At 44.8% G+C, this 19,298-nt stretch overlaps 1 protein-coding gene across 2 annotated transcripts in view; it reads right to left on the bottom strand.

Annotated features, from left to right (window-relative positions):
• XYLT1 (xylosyltransferase 1) overlaps window positions 1–19,298 on the bottom strand; it is a 585,745-nt gene that overhangs the window by 88,155 nt on the left and 478,292 nt on the right. For both annotated transcript variants that reach the window (XM_063934388.1, XM_063934387.1), the window contains one exon: window positions 11,033–11,113. In XM_063934388.1, coding sequence (XP_063790458.1) covers window positions 11,033–11,113 — 81 coding nt within the window. The remainder of the gene's footprint in view (window positions 1–11,032; window positions 11,114–19,298) is intronic.

Raw genomic sequence — 19,298 nt, 5'->3', positions numbered from 1 at the left:
TTGCTTTTATGATGAGATCGTCCAAGTACGGGATAATTGTGACACCCTGTTCGTGCAGGAGCACCATCATTTCCGCCATTACCTTGGTGAAAATTCTCGGGGCCGTGGAAAGCCCAAACGGCAACGTCTGAAATTGGTAATGACAATCCTGTACCGCAAATCTCAGGTACGCCTGATGAGGAGGATATATGGGGACATGCAGGTATGCATCCTTTATCCAGAGATACAAAAAAAAATCTCCCCCTTCTAGGCTGGCGATGACCGCCCTGAGTGATTCCATCTTGAACTTCAACCGTTTTAAGTAAAGGTTCAGGGATTTTAAATTTAAAATGGGTCTGACCGAACCGTCCGGTTTCGGAACCCAAACAGAGTTGAGTAGTACCCCTGCCCTCTTCGAAGCAGGGGAACCTCTACCACCACTTGTTGCAGACTCAATATGTGAATCGCATGTAACACTATCTCCCTTTCCAGGGGTTGTTTCGGTAGGGCCGATTTGAGAAACCGGCGAGGAGGCACTTCTTCGAATTCCAGCTTGTAATCCTGGGAAACAATTTCTATTGCCCATGGATCCACCTGTGAGTGGACCCAGACGTGGCTGAACAGTCGAAGACGTGCCCCCACAGTAGCTGACTCCCTCAGGGGAGCCCCAACGTCATGCGGTGGATTTAGCAGAGGCCGGGAAGGACTTCTGTTCCTGGGAACTAGCTGTGTTGTGCAGCTTTTTCCCTCTGCCCTTACCTCTGGCAAGAAAGGACGATCCACGTGCTCTCTTGCTTTTATTGGAACGAAAGGACTGCATTTGATAATGAGGCGCTTTCTTAGATTGTGAGGGAATATATGGCAAAAAATTTGATTTACCTGCCGTAGCCGTGGAGACGAGATCCGAGAGGCCCTCTCCAAACAATTCCTCACCCTTGTAAGGCAACAACTCCATATGCCTCTTTTAGTCGGCATCACCTGTCCATTGCATGTTCCACAGGACACGTCTAGCAGAAATCGACATAGCGTTGACTCTAGAACCCAGTAGACTAACGTCTCTTTGGGCATGTCTTATATATATATATATATATAAGACAACATCTTTTACATATAAATATATATATATATATATATATATATACATACTAGGGACAATAAGATGGTATCCTTATCTAGGGTTTCAATCTCCGCTGATAAGGTATCTGTCTACGTTGCTACAGCGCTATAAACCCATGACGACACAATCGCCGGTCTGAGTAGTGTACCAGAATGTGTGTAAATGGACTTCAAAGTACTTTTACTGCATGCTATCTGCAGGATCCCTGAGGATAGCTGTAAAGTCAGCGCTACCTTTTTGGATAAACGTGTCAATGCCTTGTACACCCTAGGGAAAGATTCCTATCGTATCCTGGCCCCATTAGGGAAAGGATACTCCCTGAGAATTCTTTTTGGGAAGCTGCAGCGTCTTGTCTGGAGATTCCAGCTCTTTTTCTTCATGAGAGGAGGGAAATTTACCTCAGCTTTCTTCCCCTTAAACATGTGTACCCTTGTGTCAGGGACAGATGAGTCATCAGTGATATGCAAAACATCTTTTATTACAATAATCATATATTGAATACTTTTCTGCCAGTTTTGGCTGTACTTTGCATTATCGTAGTCGACACTGGAGTCAGACTCCTTGTCGATATCAGTGTCTATTATTTTGGATAGTGAGCGTTGTGAGACTCTGAAGGTCTCTGTGACATAGGGACAGACAGGGGTAGATTCCCTGTCTGTTCTCTAATCTTTTGTGTAATAAATTCATCTTAGCACTTAATTTCACATATCCAATCAGGTGTCGGCGTTGTCGACGGAGACACCACACACACACACATTTGCTCCATCTCCTCCTTAGGAGAGCCTTTTACCTCAGACATGTCGACACACACGTACCGACACACCCCACACTCAGGGAATGCTCTTCTGAAGACAGTTCCCCCACAAGGCCCTTTAGAGAGACAGAGAGAGAGTATGCCAGCACACACCCCAGGGCAATATGACCCAGGAAAAACACAGCAATGTAATGTTTACCCCGTAGCGCTGTTATTATTATCTGCGCCAAATTATGTGCCCCCCTCTTCTTTAAAACCCTCTCTTCTACCGTGGTATAAGCAGGGGAGAGTCTGGGGAGCTTCCTCTCAGCGGTGCTGTGGAGAAAAACATGGCGCTGGTGAGTGCTGAGGGAGAAGCCCCGCCCCTTCGGCGGCGGGCTTCAGTCCCGCTAAAAGTGTAAAATTGGCGGGGGCTCATGCATATATACAGTGTCCAGCTGTATATATGCTCTCTTTTGCCAAATAAGAGGTTTATATTGCTGCCCAGGGCGCCCGCCCCCCCCCCCCCCCCTGCGCCCTGCTCCCTTACAGTGACTGCCGTTTGTGAGGTGTATGGGAGCAATGGCGCACAGCTGCAGTGCTGTGCGTTACCTCAGTGAAGATCAATCAAGTCTTCTGCCGCCTCTGGAGATCTTTTCCTCTCATACTCACCCAGCTTCTATCTTCCGGCTCTGTGAGGAGGACGGCTGCGCGGCTCCGGGACGAACTCCAGGGTGAGACCTGTGTTCTGACTTCCTCTGGAGCTAATGGTGTCCAGTAGCCTAAGAAGCAGGACCTAGCTTCAGAGAGTAGGGCTGCTTCTCTCCCCTCTGTCCCTCGATGCAGGGAGTCTGTTGCCAGCAGGCTCCCTGAAAATAAAAAACCTAACAAAAATGCTTTCTTACAGGAAACTCAGGAGAGCTCCTGAAATGCACCCAGCTCCTCTGGGCACAGTATCAAACTGAGGTCTGGAGGAGGGGCATAGAGGGAGGAGCCAGTGCACACCCAGAGTTAAAGTCTTTCTTAAAGTGCCCATGTCTCCTGCGGAGCCCGTCTATCCCCATGGTCCTTACGGAGTCCCAGCATCCTCTAGGACGTTAAAGAAAGGGGGATTTACACTTTTAATAGATTTAAAATAACACTTTAAAAACCCATACAGGTGGAGTTGAACTAGTGTGGTATGAACAGTAAACATTCAGAAGTTCGACGTTCAGAGTGTCCACACGTTCTGAATGTGGTCAGAATATCGAAATGGATGTTAGGTCGACAACCAATATGTCGACATTCATTATGCTTGACAGGTTAAAAATGTCGTCATGCACACACAGAGTTGGCATTTAACATGTCGTCACCAGAATGTTAACATTCTGATATCAACATATTAAATGTTGACATTCGGAATGTGTCACCATTTTAACAATGTCAACATAACTGTATATATTGGTTGTCGACATAATGTCCATGTTGACCTTCTGATTGTCAACATTCAGAACCTGTCAACATTCTGAATGTTGACCTTATGAATGTCAACCAGATAGCAGTTGGCCATATATGAGTGTTGGGGTATGGAGTTTCCCTTTAAGTAGGCAGCTGAACGGATTTTGAGTTGCAGAAGCATATTGGGGGTTATTCAGCATTCTTCGCAAACCAAAAAAGTTAGCAATTGGGCAAAACAATTTGCAGTGCAGGTGGGACAGATGTAACATGTGCAGACATAGGGGGTCATTCCGAGTTGATCGTAGCGATGCCTTTGCACTTCAGGAGTAGCTCCCGACCAGCGCAGCTTTAGTGTGCTGGCCGGGAGCTACTCCTCGCTCCCTGGCCCGCAGCCGCTGCGTATGATGTCACGCAGCCGCTGCGGTCCACCCCCCGTTCGGTCCGGCCACGCATGCGTTGGCCGGACCGCGCCTACAAAACAGCGGCCAAACGCCACCGTTTTGCCCCCTCCCGCCCATCGATCGCCTCTCCCTGTCAATCAGGCAGAGGCGATATCGCTGTCCTGCTATGGCTTTTGGCCGTCCCGCATGCGCAGACGCGCTACGGCGCCGGTGCATGCGCAGCAGGGACCCGTTCGCTCTGCTGCGTTAAAACGCAGCAAGCGAACGGGTCAGAATGACCCCCATAGTTAGATTTGGGTGGGGTCTAAATCTCTCTGCACGTTACATCTGCCCCACCTGCAGTGCAACAAGGTTACGACCAATTGCTAACTTTTTTGGTTTGCTAAGAATGCGGAATAACCCCCCACTGTGTATGAAAAGCTGTTACTTCATTCACAAATACTGTAAATATAAGCTGCTGGTGCTGTCTTTTAGATAGAAGTAACAGTCATTATAATATTCTACATTGTGTACTGTACATTTGCTAATTTAATTTGTCTTAACATTTTAGATCAGCATAGTATGTATGAAGGGGATCCAGTCAGATCAGCAGAGTATGTATGATTGGGATCCAGTCTTTAGGTTGACTGCACTTAGGTCGACATGTACAAGGTCGACATGAGTTTTTCACTTTATTTTCTTTCATTTTTTGAACTTTTTCCTACTTTACCATCCACATGGGCTACGATTGGAAATAGTAACCTGTGCCGAGCGCAGCAGTAGCTGAGCGAGGCACCTTGCCCGAAGCCATGCGAGGGGACAAGGTGCATTAATTGGGGTTCCTGGTCACTTCACAAAGAATCGACACCAAAAAAATGAAAAACAAACTCACGTTGACCTTGTTAATGTCGACCTAATAACTGGGTCGACCTATTTTAGGTGTCAACCTAGTCACTGTCGACCTAGTTACTGTCAACCCTATGATCCACACCCGTATGAAGAATGCTGTTTATTGAAGTAAAAAAATAAACCTGGGAACATCATCTGCTTTTTCAAATTACATGAATAATAATAATAATAATAATAATAATAAAAATAGCAATCTCATAATATATTATAAATCCTTTTGCCTCAAACCTGAAGGGGCTAATCCAGCAATAATTACTGCGCAATTAGGTTGTGCCAGACTTAATGTCCCATTAGCACAGTCAGGACCATGAAAAGGAATGGGATAATTTCAGAATACCAGCTACATGGAACATGCATTCTGTAATTTATGATATGTAGCCCCTCTTTGCATGTGACCTGCTTAACACAAAGTAGTGTTTACTGTACCATTTAGCAGTTTATTAGAACAACTGAAGCTTCACAATAATTAGACTTTGTGCCCAGTATATTCCTGTAAAACTGTACAAATACACTAAACTTTTGTTCTATGGGGTCGATTCAGGTTTGTAAGGAATTGCACAGCCACTTGGAAGTGCCTGTGCAGTTCTGTCTAATTAAATTCTAATGCAGGAGGCACCTGTAGGGGGTGGTATTCAGTATGCCGGCTGTGGGGATCCCGGCGCTCAGTATATCGGCGACGGAATCCCAACACCCGGCATACCGACAACTATTCTCCCTCTTGGGGGTCCATGACCCCCCTGGAGGGAGAATAAATAGCATGGTGCGTGTGGCGCGCCACCGTGCCCACAGCATGGCAAGCGCAGCGAGCCTGCAAGGGGCTCATTTGCACTCGCCCAGCTGCAGGCATGTTGGCGGTTGGGATCCCGGCGCCGGTATGCCGGCCGCTGACATAACATACTACACCCCCTGTAGGAGATAGACACCTCCTGTCCTGTCCTGTTAGCATTAGCAAGGATCTGAGTGTTGAGTCTGGGGACGCAGACTCGGATCGCATGGTTGCAGGCACTGACCAACCTGCGTAAGCCGATACTTACTCAGGCTCACCGTACGATCTAGACACCAGGGTCCAGGAAGTCTGTGACCGACGACGCAGACCCTTCAAAATGGGGCTACACTCCCCCGTTTTGAAGAACGGTAGCGTATACTGACCCTGCTCCGCCCCCCAAACGCAGCATGTCAATCACGGTGTGGCTGAGAGGGGGCTGCGAGCGACATTGCAAGACCTGTTCTGTACATTCTCAGAACAGGTCTTGCCCTTGCCGACCCCTCAACGCTGCCGTCTGTCAATCAGGTAGTGAAAGAGGGGAACTATGGGCGTCAACTCAAGGCCCATAGATAATCGTCAATCTGCATGTCTCTCCCCTCATGAACAGAACTCGGAATCAGGTCCCATGTCCAGTGGTAATGTCATACGTTTAGTGGCCAGTGTCTGTATAGTGTGTAATAGACTTGTATTGCTATCATGTCTAGTTGTTATATTATTGGAGATGAGCTGATTGAGACCGGGAGGTACATGGTCAAATTATGGAGTGGATGTGATCACGCACTAGGGGGCATGCCTAGTTACCCATTCCCATTCTCATCCAGCTACCCTTTCACTGCCTACTGCACCACTGGCAGGTGCATGCGGCACCCTTTTATAGCACCTTTGCTATACACACCAGCTCTGAAAGAACTTCCTGTACCTCCCAACTGCTCGTTGGTTGAGACAAATCAGTCCCGTCTGTGACAGCCGGACAGACACCCAAATAAAGACTGTTCCACTACAATTGGTGTGCTTGTGAGGTATGTCCTATCCCTGTATACTGCAGATTGTATTATGTCCTCTGGTTATATCATGTAGTGTTGGTGTAATATCCTATAACAATGTGTACCATTGTCCAGTGGTCAGGACAGATTAAATACTGTAGCGATATTGTCCAATGTCTTTAAAGTGTAACGTGGGAATGCTATTCAATGTTTTGTTTTCTTCCTGTTCAAACATGCCAAGAAGTGTTGTTTGTAAGCTGCTGCGTAATTTACCCCTAAGAATAGGAACATATTATTTAGTCAATTTAAAGCCTATTCCATGTAATAATATGCACCCTCCCCTTGTAGCCTAGGTATGAGCACTTTAATATTTCTTTGAAAATGTGTCTGTTACTTTACGCCTCAGTGAACATGGCCTACAATGGAAGAAAATAACAGTAATTGTACTGATTTTTAAACACAGATAATGCATTAAATATCATACACAGAGGAGCTATTCCACTCATAATTACACTTAATTATACATAATGTCATATTTACAATAAACGCAGATGTTACATAAAAGGGAAGAGATCTGCTATATAGCAAGGCTTTCACTCTGTCCAGCCTAAGGAGCGTGCTACAGATGGAGAAGGGAGAAAAGTCTCAATGCACACAGAATTGCTCTAGCGAAAGGGTACCCCACAAATGTCCACAAAATAATAATAATCTAAAAACAAAATTATGTTAAATAATGGAGTCTCTTATTTTTTAGGGGGTGATGATATTTTGGGCCTGATTCTGATTCGGAGGCATCTATGTCCTGTCCTCCAGCTGCAGCCTCCTTACTAGATAATGCTATTGCATATACAGTATCAGCCCCTCTATGCGATTATCAGTGCATCTGCATGTGTTCAGGACGCCCTGATTACCCAGCATGCAATATTCATCACTAGTATTCAGACTTACACCCACTACATGCTGGGTCTGCGCTGTTATTTTCTATCCATGTAAGTATGCATGATGTAAATAAAAAACTAAAAATTAATTAGACCCTTTATTTTTAAGTTAACAGAAGTATTAAGGAATATGTTCCCCTTAGGGTGTTTTACTGTACCTGTATCTGCATACGAAATGCTACATTACAGTGATTTCCATGTAAACAGTGTAACATAGCATTTCGTATGCAGATACAGCCGCAGTCACACACAGAATATAGGTATGCCACATATAATTTAATCAGCATAAGCTGCTTGTGCATCCTATTTACATAGCAATGCGATTTAGATGCATTTAAATGGCAAAAGTTGCACATAAAGACGCTCTGCTCTACAGAGTCATGCCTAGAAGGGTTGTTTAATGTGGCTACAGCACAAATGTAGGAGGACACATCTGTATTCTCCCTTAACGTCACCTACATCACTCGCAGCCTCAATGTACAGTGAGCCACTGGCGAGGAACATATTGCAGAGGAGGGCAGTAGTAAATTAGCAAGAGGCATGCCCTATAGCTAGTTACATCATTAGAGTGGGGATACTGTGGCATAATGTGAACTGGGGGTTCTGTGTTGCAAAAAGTCAACTGGGAGCACTACAGTGTGGTCACCATATTTGCGGTGCTGGGAGTATTTACACATTATACTTTTTAATGGTATAGCCAGTATATAATTTTAACAATTTTACTCTCCCATCCGCAACTGCACATACCACACCTGAGACTCCATTCTCTCTTTCCCCTGCGGTAGTAATCCCACCTACACTTTATGCACATCAGTAGACAATGGTTAGACAGTATCGGTGAGCTATGGATCCCGGTATGTAATACCTGACGGACGGGATGCCGGCTGTAATTATCCCGACAGCGGCAACCTGTCTGCTGGAATACCACGCATTGTGCCCGGTGGTGAGCTTCGCTCACCACGGATTTTATTCCCACTCGGTTGGTGGCGTGGACACACAAACCGAGTGGGAATTCCAGGGGCGAGTGTCGGGAAGCCAGCCACCGGTAAAACGTTGGCTGACGGAATTCCGGCATCAGCATCCTGACCACCGGGATCCCAACAGGCGGCATTTGTACTGCATCCCGTGAGCTATAGATCATTGTGGATCTATTGAGCACCTAGACCATGAGTACTCTACATGCATCCCTCCAGCTGTTGTGGAACTACACATCCCAGTATGCCCTGACACAGTTTTGCTATTAGGCAATTCTAAAACTGTGGAAGGGCATGCTGGGATGTATAGTTCCAAAACAACTGGAGGGACGCATGTTAGAGCACCCCTGGCCTAGATCTTCATACGGTTTTCTGTTATTTTGCATTTTCTTGTACTTAGATTCTCAGAAACGACACTGTCATAATTCTGCGCCTTCAGTACTGACCATAAAACACAATCACACAGACAGCTTTTCCAGGATTCTCTACTGAATTCTATTGTACCACTAAACTGCTTTAAAGCTGTTAATGTCATTTTCATCCACATAAATTATATTCTTTGAATCTTTCTCCATGTTGTAATTGATTATACAATGGATACTACAGCTTCATCTCAGATCAGAATGAAACATGCCTTTAATGTCACTCGTCCTATTCAGAATCATCTGGCTTTGCACAGCGTATCCAAACCCCATTGATTGCCGGGCTAATATGCTTAAGGTCCTCCTGTGCTCTTTCACTTAACTTTATACAACAGCTTTCTAGACAACACAAAGAGGATCCCTTCTGTGTAATTACTTTGTTTGCATTCTGTAATATTTCCTCATTAGAGTAGCATCCGTATGCCCCACAGCCGGCTGACCTTGCAAACCGGCTGCCCAGTTATACTCCTTCTTTCCTGCTGCAGAGAATTGCTCTCAAAAATAAGCAACTCTTAAATATTTCATCATTACAGATTATGCAGAATACAGTCTAGAAATGATGTCTTATATGACCCAAAGTTATGTGTCCCAACATATTTGTCTATTCCTGGAAGTACAATCACTGTAGATGATCTAATTTACTGTAGGTACCCAGCTGGTTTATATTGGTTGCATCTTGTTTTACGGTTATTTTTCTCATTAAAGCCTACCCATATTGCAGGCCACTGGGGACCTGTAAGATATTGCGATGCTGGCAAATGATTAGACTATACATGTAAAATGTTACATTTTAATGTTTTCCCAGTTATCAATCCTCTTTTAAGAGCGAAAAAATGACACCTGCCATGGAAGATCTTATAGCTTGACTATAGTCTTTCCTGCTATCTTAGCTCCTATTAAGGTACAAAGTGTTCCACCTTATAATGATGGAAAGCTAGTATGATTTCACTAAAGGTTTTAATAACCTGGGAGGCTGAAAGAAGAAAAAACTTATAGAACAAGTAGTCTACCACCGCTAACCCAGGTATGCGGTTTCTGTTAATGCATCCCATGTCTCGGGAAATCGCGATGATCCTGCTGAGATGAAGGCCCATTTTCACCTTTATGTTCTTCTTTTATCTGCTCGCTCTGAAATATTAATTAGAGAGCTACACTTCTATGTTTTTCTGCTAGCTTTTTTTTATTTTTAAAGGCAAATTGGTATAGAATACATGTCTCAATAATTATTGCATGCAGGATTTTGAAACATAAGTCTCTAGTTCTGAAAAACTACAAATGGACAAATTGGGGAGAGAGGTTAATATAAAATGTTTGCTATAAATGCCTGTAAGCAGGCCCGCCATCAAGGGGGGACGGTGGGGACTCCAGTCCCGGGCCCAGACTGAGATGGGGCCCAGGTAGCTGCAGTTAGGATCGGGAACCATGCCAGCTGCCTGCCTGCGCACCGGCAGCAGCCTCAGAGTGACAGAGCCACGGCGCTATTCTTACTAAAATGCAGGCCGTGAGCCAATCCAAGCTCTGGGACCGGCAGCCATTTAGGAGCTGCCATATAGCAGCTTATGATTTGCTGCCGGTCCATGGGTTCCGATTGGCTCACGGATGGCTCTGTAGTAAGAATAGCACTTCGGCTTTGATCCTCCGTGCGGTGGCTGAGTGCCGGTGCGCAAGCAGCTGGCCCTGTCCTCGGTCCTCACTGCTGCCTCCCACAAATGTAAATTTGGGGAATGCAGGATAGAGCAATTGGGCAGTGTTTGTGAGGAGGACCTGCCTCATTTGTCAGTCCTGGGCCCCATCATTTCTGATGGCAGCCCTGCCTGTAAGCCTTGTGTTCAGCAACTTGAGTGACTGGATTAGAGATATTTAATTGCTGATGATGTCAAATGCACATGGAGACACCAGTTGCCAGCATACTGAGTGGAGAATGATAGAATGATTGGAAGAGTTAATACATTTATTTATTTATATATTTTAAATGTTAACACAGTTTGGAGCTTCAATCGTTCTTACCAATCACACATATTATAATGTTATACAATGTTCTCTTTGGTGCCCTTCTTACAGTGAAGAACACCTGCAATCCATTCCGTGCATGTGCAGTTGGTTGGTGACCAGTATAGCACAATCACTTTGCCCAGGGTACAGACGTATCAGTGGGTCTCTGATGGTGGCGAAGCTGTGCACCTCCCATCATTAAGCTCTGCCCCCAATCACGGCATTATAGTGTAAGGGGGCATCCGTGGATTGTGCAGGGACAAAGACAAAGCTGTCTACAATTCAGAAAACAAAAATGTGGCCCATCAGGGGAAAGGTTTCTGGGTACTCAGAATTCCCCCCTCTGTGCGCCACTGGGCTTTAGGTATTTACAGAATACTGTATGATAGCTTTTTAAAATACCTTGCATTGTCTCTCCCATGTGACTTCAAAAAGTTCATATCTCGATATCTTGAGAGAAATGCCACCAGTTGGTCATTCGTCCTGTGGAAATAAAGATGAAAGATATAAGGTCACATGGCTTTCTACTGAGTGATGTTTATTACATGTACATACTGCTTTACAAGGTTATAGTAAACTAAAATGAGACATGGTCTTTTAGATGCAATGATGATTTATGGAATGTTTCAGTACCAATTAGATCTCCAGTATGAATGCCCTGATCAAGGTGTCCTTGAATTGGGCAGTATTCAATTGATGTTGGATCCATTCCGTACACAGAAGTAACGATAAGCCTACTGTTCTCAAGTCTCCGGTCTTCATTGTCATATAATTATATCCCTTATATAAGATATAGAATAATATAGTGGGATCAAGAGAGTTCTGGAAATGTACTGTGGGGGTTGCAGAGGCCCTACCAAATCTTCAGGCTAGATCTCTGGCCAATATGTCCATACAGGAAACAAACTCACAAACACCAGAATGATGCCTTTTATTCCAGAACACTTCTTGATGCCACAAAGCCTATCTGACCATTATAGGGCCAGTTGGGTAAAAAATGTTGTTGCTTTAATTGCACTGTATTTCCAGTCTAAGGCTGGGTACACACTTGCTGATGTGCACCCAATATATCGTCCGAACCGGCGGATCGGATGATTTATCGCAGGGGTGGCCAACCAGTCAGAGACAAAGAGCCCCAAAAAATGTGTTAGGTACGTCAAAGAGCCGACATCGAGCCGAAGGCGCACATGCAAAAATGGGGTGTGGCCTTGTGCCTTCTAGGCCACGCCCCTGGTATAAAATACATTGAAAAAGCCAGATCCAACATAAAATACTTTGAAAAAGCCACTTCCACATAAAATAATTGTAAAAGCCAGATCCACATAAAATAAATTGAAAAATCCAGATTCACATAATACACTTCAGCTCCCCTATGTGTCACTTCACCCAGCACCCTGCTGTGTCACTCCAGCCAGCACCCTCTTGTCACTCCAGCCAGCACCCTCTTGTCACTCCAGCCAGCACCCTCGTGTCACTTCAGGCAGCACCCTCTTGTCACTTCAGCCAGCATCCTCCTGTCACTACAGTCAGCACCCTCATGTGTCGCTTCAGCTTCCCCCAATTCATGCCACTGCAGCAGCCCCTTATGTGTCCTCTGTTTGCTGGTGGGTGTCTCAACTCTAGTATCTGGCTCCCTCAGGTCTAAGTCCCCGTAGTGCTGCTGCATGTTTTTCTAGTGAGCAGTGGTTACCGGATCTGTTGTGGTCATGTGACTTTGTGTGTTAGGAGCCACATTTGAAGAAAGAAAGAGCTGCATGTGGCTCAAGAGCCACAGGTTGGCCACCGCTGATTTATCATATATATCGGCAAGTGTGTATACCCTATATCGTTAATGATCCTGCAGGTCATTAACGAGGTACAATATCTCTAGTTTTCAACTTGAAATCTAAAGATATTGTAAGAGACGGCATGCACCTGGATGTGGGTGCATGCCGTCACTCAACAATACCGTTTGCGGGGGGATCTTGCCGATGTCACAGACATTGGCAAGTATGTACTCAGCCTAACACTACCAAATGTATCCAAGCTACTATATCAGAGATGCCTTGAGTGTCCACATCATTAATGTTTATTTCAGTCATTTATGTACAATTACACAGATGTATATTACATTTCAGAGGTCTTATGGTTTTACATTTATATTTGTTAATTACTATAAAATAAAAACTTCATATGTGATCTCATTTTAATTTAGGGTATATACTGTTTTTTTTCTGAGCTGTTCACCTCCCACAAAGTGGATATAGATAATTCTAGACAAGTTGAGCCCTCTTTCCTTGTTTAGTCATGTGAGCTTAAATACCTTGCAGGGTCAGGCATTGCATCTTCATTTGGCAACTATAGGAGAACAAATTCTGTCTGTGTATAGAAAGCTGTGCAGATTTCCACATTTTATGCTTGACTAATTCGCTATCTTAGTGAGATGAATGGACATTTTGTGAATTTACTTAGCAATCCTTCCACATGAAATAGTTTCAATAGCTAACTTCTTAGTGTGCTTTCCAGGGCCTGCAAAGATGCAATTTGGTGAGCTGAGAACTTGGGAATGGCTCAGAAAGCATTTCCTTCATGTGATTCTCTAGAAATATATACTGGAAGCAAGAGACTTTTATGCAGGAAACACACTTAAAGGGAAACACTGCCAACATATAAATACATAAAGGGTATAGCAGAATACAGGTTGAGTATCCCATATCCAAATATTCCGAAATACGGAATATTCCGAAATACGGACTTTTTTGAGTGAGACTGAGATAGTGAAACCTTTGTTTTCTGATGGCTCAATGTACACAAACTTTGTTTAATACACAAAGTTATTAAAAATATTGTATTAAATGACCTGCAGGCTGTGTGTATAAGTTGTATATGAAACATAAATGATTTGTGTGAATGTAGACACACTTTGTTTAATGCACAAAGTTATAAAAATATTGGCTAAAATGACCTTCAAGCTTTGTGTATAAGGTGTATATGAAACATAAATGCATTCTGTACTTAGACTTGGGTCCCATCGCCATGATATCTCATTATGGTATGCAATTATTCCAAAATACGGAAAAATCCCATATCCAAAATACCTCCGGTCCCAAGCATTTTGGATAAGGGATACTCAACCTGTATTACCTGCGCTCACCCTCTATTTGGTGTTTGTATGTGAGAAATGATGTATCTCTATGATCTGTAAATACCTTTATAAGTCACAATGCTTAGTATAACAGATGGTACAATAATTCATATATAATTGATGATATTGTGATTACACATAAATGCCCTTATAATTAGAGATGTGCACTTGAAATTTTTCAGGTTTTGTGTTTTGGTTTTGGGTTCGGTTCCGCGGCCGTGTTTTGGGTTCGACCGCGTTTTGGCAAAACCTCACCGAATTTTTTTTGTCGGATTCGGGTGTGTTTTGGATTCGGGTGTTTTTTTCAAAAAACACTAAAAAACAGCTTAAATCATAGAATTTGGGGGTCATTTTGATCCCAAAGTATTATTAACCTCAAAAACCATAATTTCCACTCATTTTCAGTCTATTCTGAATACCTCACACCTCACAATATTATTTTTAGTCCTAAAATTTGCACCGAGGTCGCTGGATGACTAAGCTAAGCGACCCTAGTGGCCGACACAAACACCTGGCCCATCTAGGAGTGGCACTGCAGTGTCACGCAGGATGGCCCTTCCAAAAAACACTCCCCAAACAGCACATAACGCAAAGAAAAAAAGAGGCGCAATGAGGTAGCTGTGTGAGTAAGATAAGCGACCCTAGTGGCCGACACAAACACCGGGCCCATCTAGGAGTGGCACTGCAGTGTCACGCAGGATGGCCCTTCCAAAAAACACTCCCCAAACAGCACATGACGCAAAGAAAAAAAGAGGCGCAATGAGGTAGCTGTGTGAGTAAGATAAGCGACCCTAGTGGCCGACACAAACACCGGGCCCATCTAGGAGTGGCACTGCAGTGTCACGCAGGATGGCCCTTCCAAAAAACACTCCCCAAACAGCACATGACGCAAAGAAAAATTAAAGAAAAAAGAGGTGCAAGATGGAATTGTCCTTGGGCCCTCCCACCCACCCTTATGTTGTATAAACAGGACATGCACACTTTAACCAACCCATCATTTCAGTGACAGGGTCTGCCACACGACTGTGACTGAAATGACGGGTTGGTTTGGACCCCCACCAAAAAAGAAGCAATTAATCTCTCCTTGCACAAACTGGCTCTACAGAGGCAAGATGTCTACCTCATCATCATCCTCCGATATATCACCGTGTACATCCCCCTCCTCACAGATTATCAATTCGTCCCCACTGGAATCCACCATCTCAGCTCCCTGTGTACTTTGTGGAGGCAATTGCTGCTGGTCAATGTCTCCACGGAGGAATTGATTATAATTCATTTTAATGAACATCATCTTCTCCACATTTTCTGGAAGTAACCTCGTACGCCGATTGCTGACAAGGTGAGCGGCGGCACTAAACACTCTTTCAGAGTACACACTTGTGGGAGGGCAACTTAGGTAGAATAAAGCCAGTTTGTGCAAGGGCCTCCAAATTGCCTCTTTTTCCTGCCAGTATAAGTACGGACTGTGTGACGTGCCTACTTGGATGCGGTCACTCATATAATCCTCCACCATTCTTTCAATGGGGAGAGAATCATATGCAGTGACAGTAGACGACATGTCCGTAATCGTTGACAGGTCCTTCAGTCCGGACCAGATGTCAGCATCAGCAGTCGCTCCAGACTGCCCTGCATCACCGCCAGCGGGTGGGCTCGGAATTCTGAGCCTTTTCCTCGCACCCCCAGTTGCGGGAGAATGTGAAGGAGGAGATGTTGACAGGTCGCGTTCGCTTGACTTGACAATTTTCTCACCAGCAGGTCTTTGAACCCCAGCAGACTTGTGTCTGCCGGAAAGAGAGATCCAAGGTAGGTTTTAAATCTAGGATCGAGCACGGTGGCCAAAATGTAGTGCTCTGATTTCAACAGATTGACCACCCGTGAATCCTTGTTAAGCGAATTAAGGGCTCCATCCACAAGTCCCACATGCCTAGCGGAATCGCTCCGTGTTAGCTCCTCCTTCAATGTCTCCAGCTTCTTCTGCAAAAGCCTGATGAGGGGAATGACCTGACTCAGGCTGGCAGTGTCTGAACTGACTTCACGTGTGGCAAGTTCAAAGGGCAGCAGAACCTTGCACAACGTTGAAATCATTCTCCACTGCGCTTGAGACAGGTGCATTCCACCTCCTATATCGTGCTGAATTGTATAGGCTTGAATGGCCTTTTGCTGCTCCTCCAACCTCTGAAGCATATATAGGGTTGAATTCCACCTCGTTACCACTTCTTGCTTCAGATGATGGCAGGGCAGGTTCAGGCGTTTTTGGTGTTGCTCCAGTCTTCTGTACGTGGTGCCTGTACGCCGAAAGTGTCCCGCAATTCTTCTGGCCACCGACAGCATCTCTTGCACGCCCCTGTCGTTTTTTAAAAAATTCTGCACCACCAAATTCAAGGTATGTGCAAAACATGGGACGTGCTGGAATTTGCCCAGATTTAATGCGCACACAATATTGCTGGCGTTGTCCGATGCCACAAATCCACAGGAGAGTCCAATTGGGGTAAGCCATTCCGCGATGATCTTCCTCAGTTGCCGTAAGAGGTTTTCAGCTGTGTGCGTATTCTGGAAAGCGGTGATACAAAGCGTAGCCTGCCTAGGAAAGAGTTGGCGTTTGCGAGATGCTGCTACTGGTGCCGCCGCTGCTGTTCTTGCGGCGGGAGTCCATACATCTACCCAGTGGGCTGTCACAGTCATATAGTCCTGACCCTGCCCTGCTCCACTTGTCCACATGTCCGTGGTTAAGTGGACATTGGGTACAGCTGCATTTTTTAGGACACTGGTGACTCTTTTTCTGAGGTCTGTGTACATTTTCGGTATCGCCTGCCTAGAGAAATGGAACCTAGATGGTATTTGGTACCGGGGACACAGTACCTCCAACAAGTCTCTAGTTGGCTCTGCAGTAATGATGGATACCGGAACCACGTTTCTCACCACCCAGGATGCCAAGGCCTCAGTTATCCGCTTTGCAGCAGGATGACTGCTGTGATATTTCATCTTCCTCGCAAAGGACTGTTGGACAGTCAATTGCTTGGTGGAAGTAGTAAAAGTGGGCTTACGAGTACGACTTCCCCTCTGGGATGACCATCGACTCCCAGCAGCAACAACAGCAGCGCCAGCAGCAGTAGGCGTTACACGCATGGATGCATCGGAGGAATCCCAGGCAGGAGAGGACTCGTCAGAATTGCCAGTGACATGGCCTGCAGGACTATTGGCATTCCTGGGGAAGGAGGAAATTGACACTGAGGGAGTTGGTGGGGTGGTTTGCGTGAGCTTGGTTACAAGAGGAAGGGATTTACTGGTCAGTGGACTGCTTCCGCTGTCGCCCAAAGTTTTTGAACTTGTCACTGACTTATTATGAATGCGCTGCAGGTGACGTATAAGGGAGGATGTTCCGAGGTGGTTAACGTCCTTACCCCTACTTATTACAGCTTGACAAAGGCAACACACGGCTTGACAAATGTTGTCCGCATTTCTGTTGAAATACTTCCACACCGAAGAGCTGATTTTTTTGGTATTTTCACCAGGCATGTCAACGGCCATATTCCTCCCACGGACAACAGGTGTCTCCCCGGGTGCCTGACTTAAACAAACCACCTCACCATCAGAATCCTCCTTGTCAATTTCCTCCCCAGCGCCAGCAACACCCATATCCTCCTCATCCTGGTGTACTTCAACACTGACATCTTCAATCTGACTATCAGGAACTGGACTGCGGGTGCTCCTTCCAGCACTTGCAGGGGGCGTGCAAATGGTGGAAGGCGCATGCTCTTCACGTCCAGTGTTGGGAAGGTCAGGCATCGCAACCGACACAATTGGACTCTCCTTGTGGATTTGGGATTTCGAAGAACGCACAGTTCTTTGCGGTGCTTTTGCCAGCTTGAGTCTTTTCATTTTTCTAGCAAGAGGCTGAGTGCTTCCATCCTCATGTGAAGCTGAACCACTAGCCATGAACATAGGCCAGGGCCTCAGCCGTTCCTTGCCACTCCGTGTGGTAAATGGCATATTGGCAAGTTTACGCTTCTCCTCCGACAATTTTATTTTAGATTTTGGAGTCCTTTTTTTACTGATATTTGGTGTTTTGGATTTTACATGCTCTGTACTATGACATTGGGCATAGGCCTTGGCAGACGACGTTGCTGGCATTTCATCGTCTCGGCCATGACTAGTGGCAGCAGCTTCAGCACGAGGTGGAAGTGGATCTTGATCTTTCCCTAATTTTGGAACCTCAACATTTTTGTTCTCCATATTTTAATAGGCACAACTAAAAGGCACCTCAGGTAAACAATGGAGATGGATGGATACTAGTATACTTATGGATGGACTGCCGAGTGCCGACACAGAGGTAGCTACAGCCGTGGACTACCGTACTGTGTCTGCTGCTAATATAGACTGGATGATAATGAGATGAAATCAATATATATGTATATATAATATCACTAGTACTGCAGCCGGACAGGTATATATATTTATTATGTAATGACTGATGATGGACCTGCTGGACACTGTCAGCTCAGCAGCACCGCAGACTGCTACAGTAAGCTACTATAGTAGTATGTATAAAGAAGAAAGAAAAAAAAAAAAACACGGGTAGGTGGTATACAATTATGGATGGACTGCCGAGTGCCGACACAGAGGTAGCTACAGCCGTGGACTACCGTACTGTGTCTGCTGATAATATAGACTGGATGATAATGAGATGAAATCAATATATATGTATATATAATATCACTAGTACTGCAGCCGGACAGGTATATATATTTATTATGTAATGACTGATGACGGACCTGCTGGACACTGTCAGCTCAGCAGCACCGCAGACTGCTACAGTAAGCTACTATAGTAGTATGTATAAAGAAGAAAGAAAAAAAAAACCACGGGTAGGTGGTATACAATTATGGATGGACTGCCGAGTGCCGACACAGAGGTAGCTACAGCCGTGGACTAACGTACTGTGTCTGCTGATAATATAGACTGGATGATAATGAGATGAAATCAATATATATGTATATATAATATCACTAGTACTGCAGCCGGACAGGTATATATATTTATTATGTAATGACTGATGACGGACCTGCTGGACACTGTCAGCTCAGCAGCACCGCAGACTGCTACAGTAAGCTACTATAGTAGTATGTATAAAGAAGAAAGAAAAAAAAAAACCACGGGTAGGTGGTATACAATTATGGATGGACTGCCGAGTGCCGACACAGAGGTAGCTACAGCCGTGGACTAACGTACTGTGTCTGCTGATAATATAGACTGGATGATAATGAGATGAAATCAATATATATGTATATATAATATCACTAGTACTGCAGCCGGACAGGTATATATATTTATTATGTAATGACTGATGACGGACCTGCTGGACACTGTCAGCTCAGCAGCACCGCAGACTGCTACAGTAAGCTACTATAGTAGTATGTATAAAGAAGAAAGAAAAAAAAAAAAAAACACGGGTAGGTGCTAGGTGGTATACAATATTATATATATATTATATACAATTATATATATATATATATATTAAACTCATAAACTGGTGGTGATTATTAA

Source organism: Pseudophryne corroboree, chromosome 7 (genome assembly GCF_028390025.1).
Source record: "Pseudophryne corroboree isolate aPseCor3 chromosome 7, aPseCor3.hap2, whole genome shotgun sequence".
In the NCBI taxonomy this organism is placed as follows: Eukaryota; Metazoa; Chordata; class Amphibia; order Anura; family Myobatrachidae; genus Pseudophryne; species Pseudophryne corroboree.
This window is presented reverse-complemented; position numbering and strand designations above follow the sequence as displayed.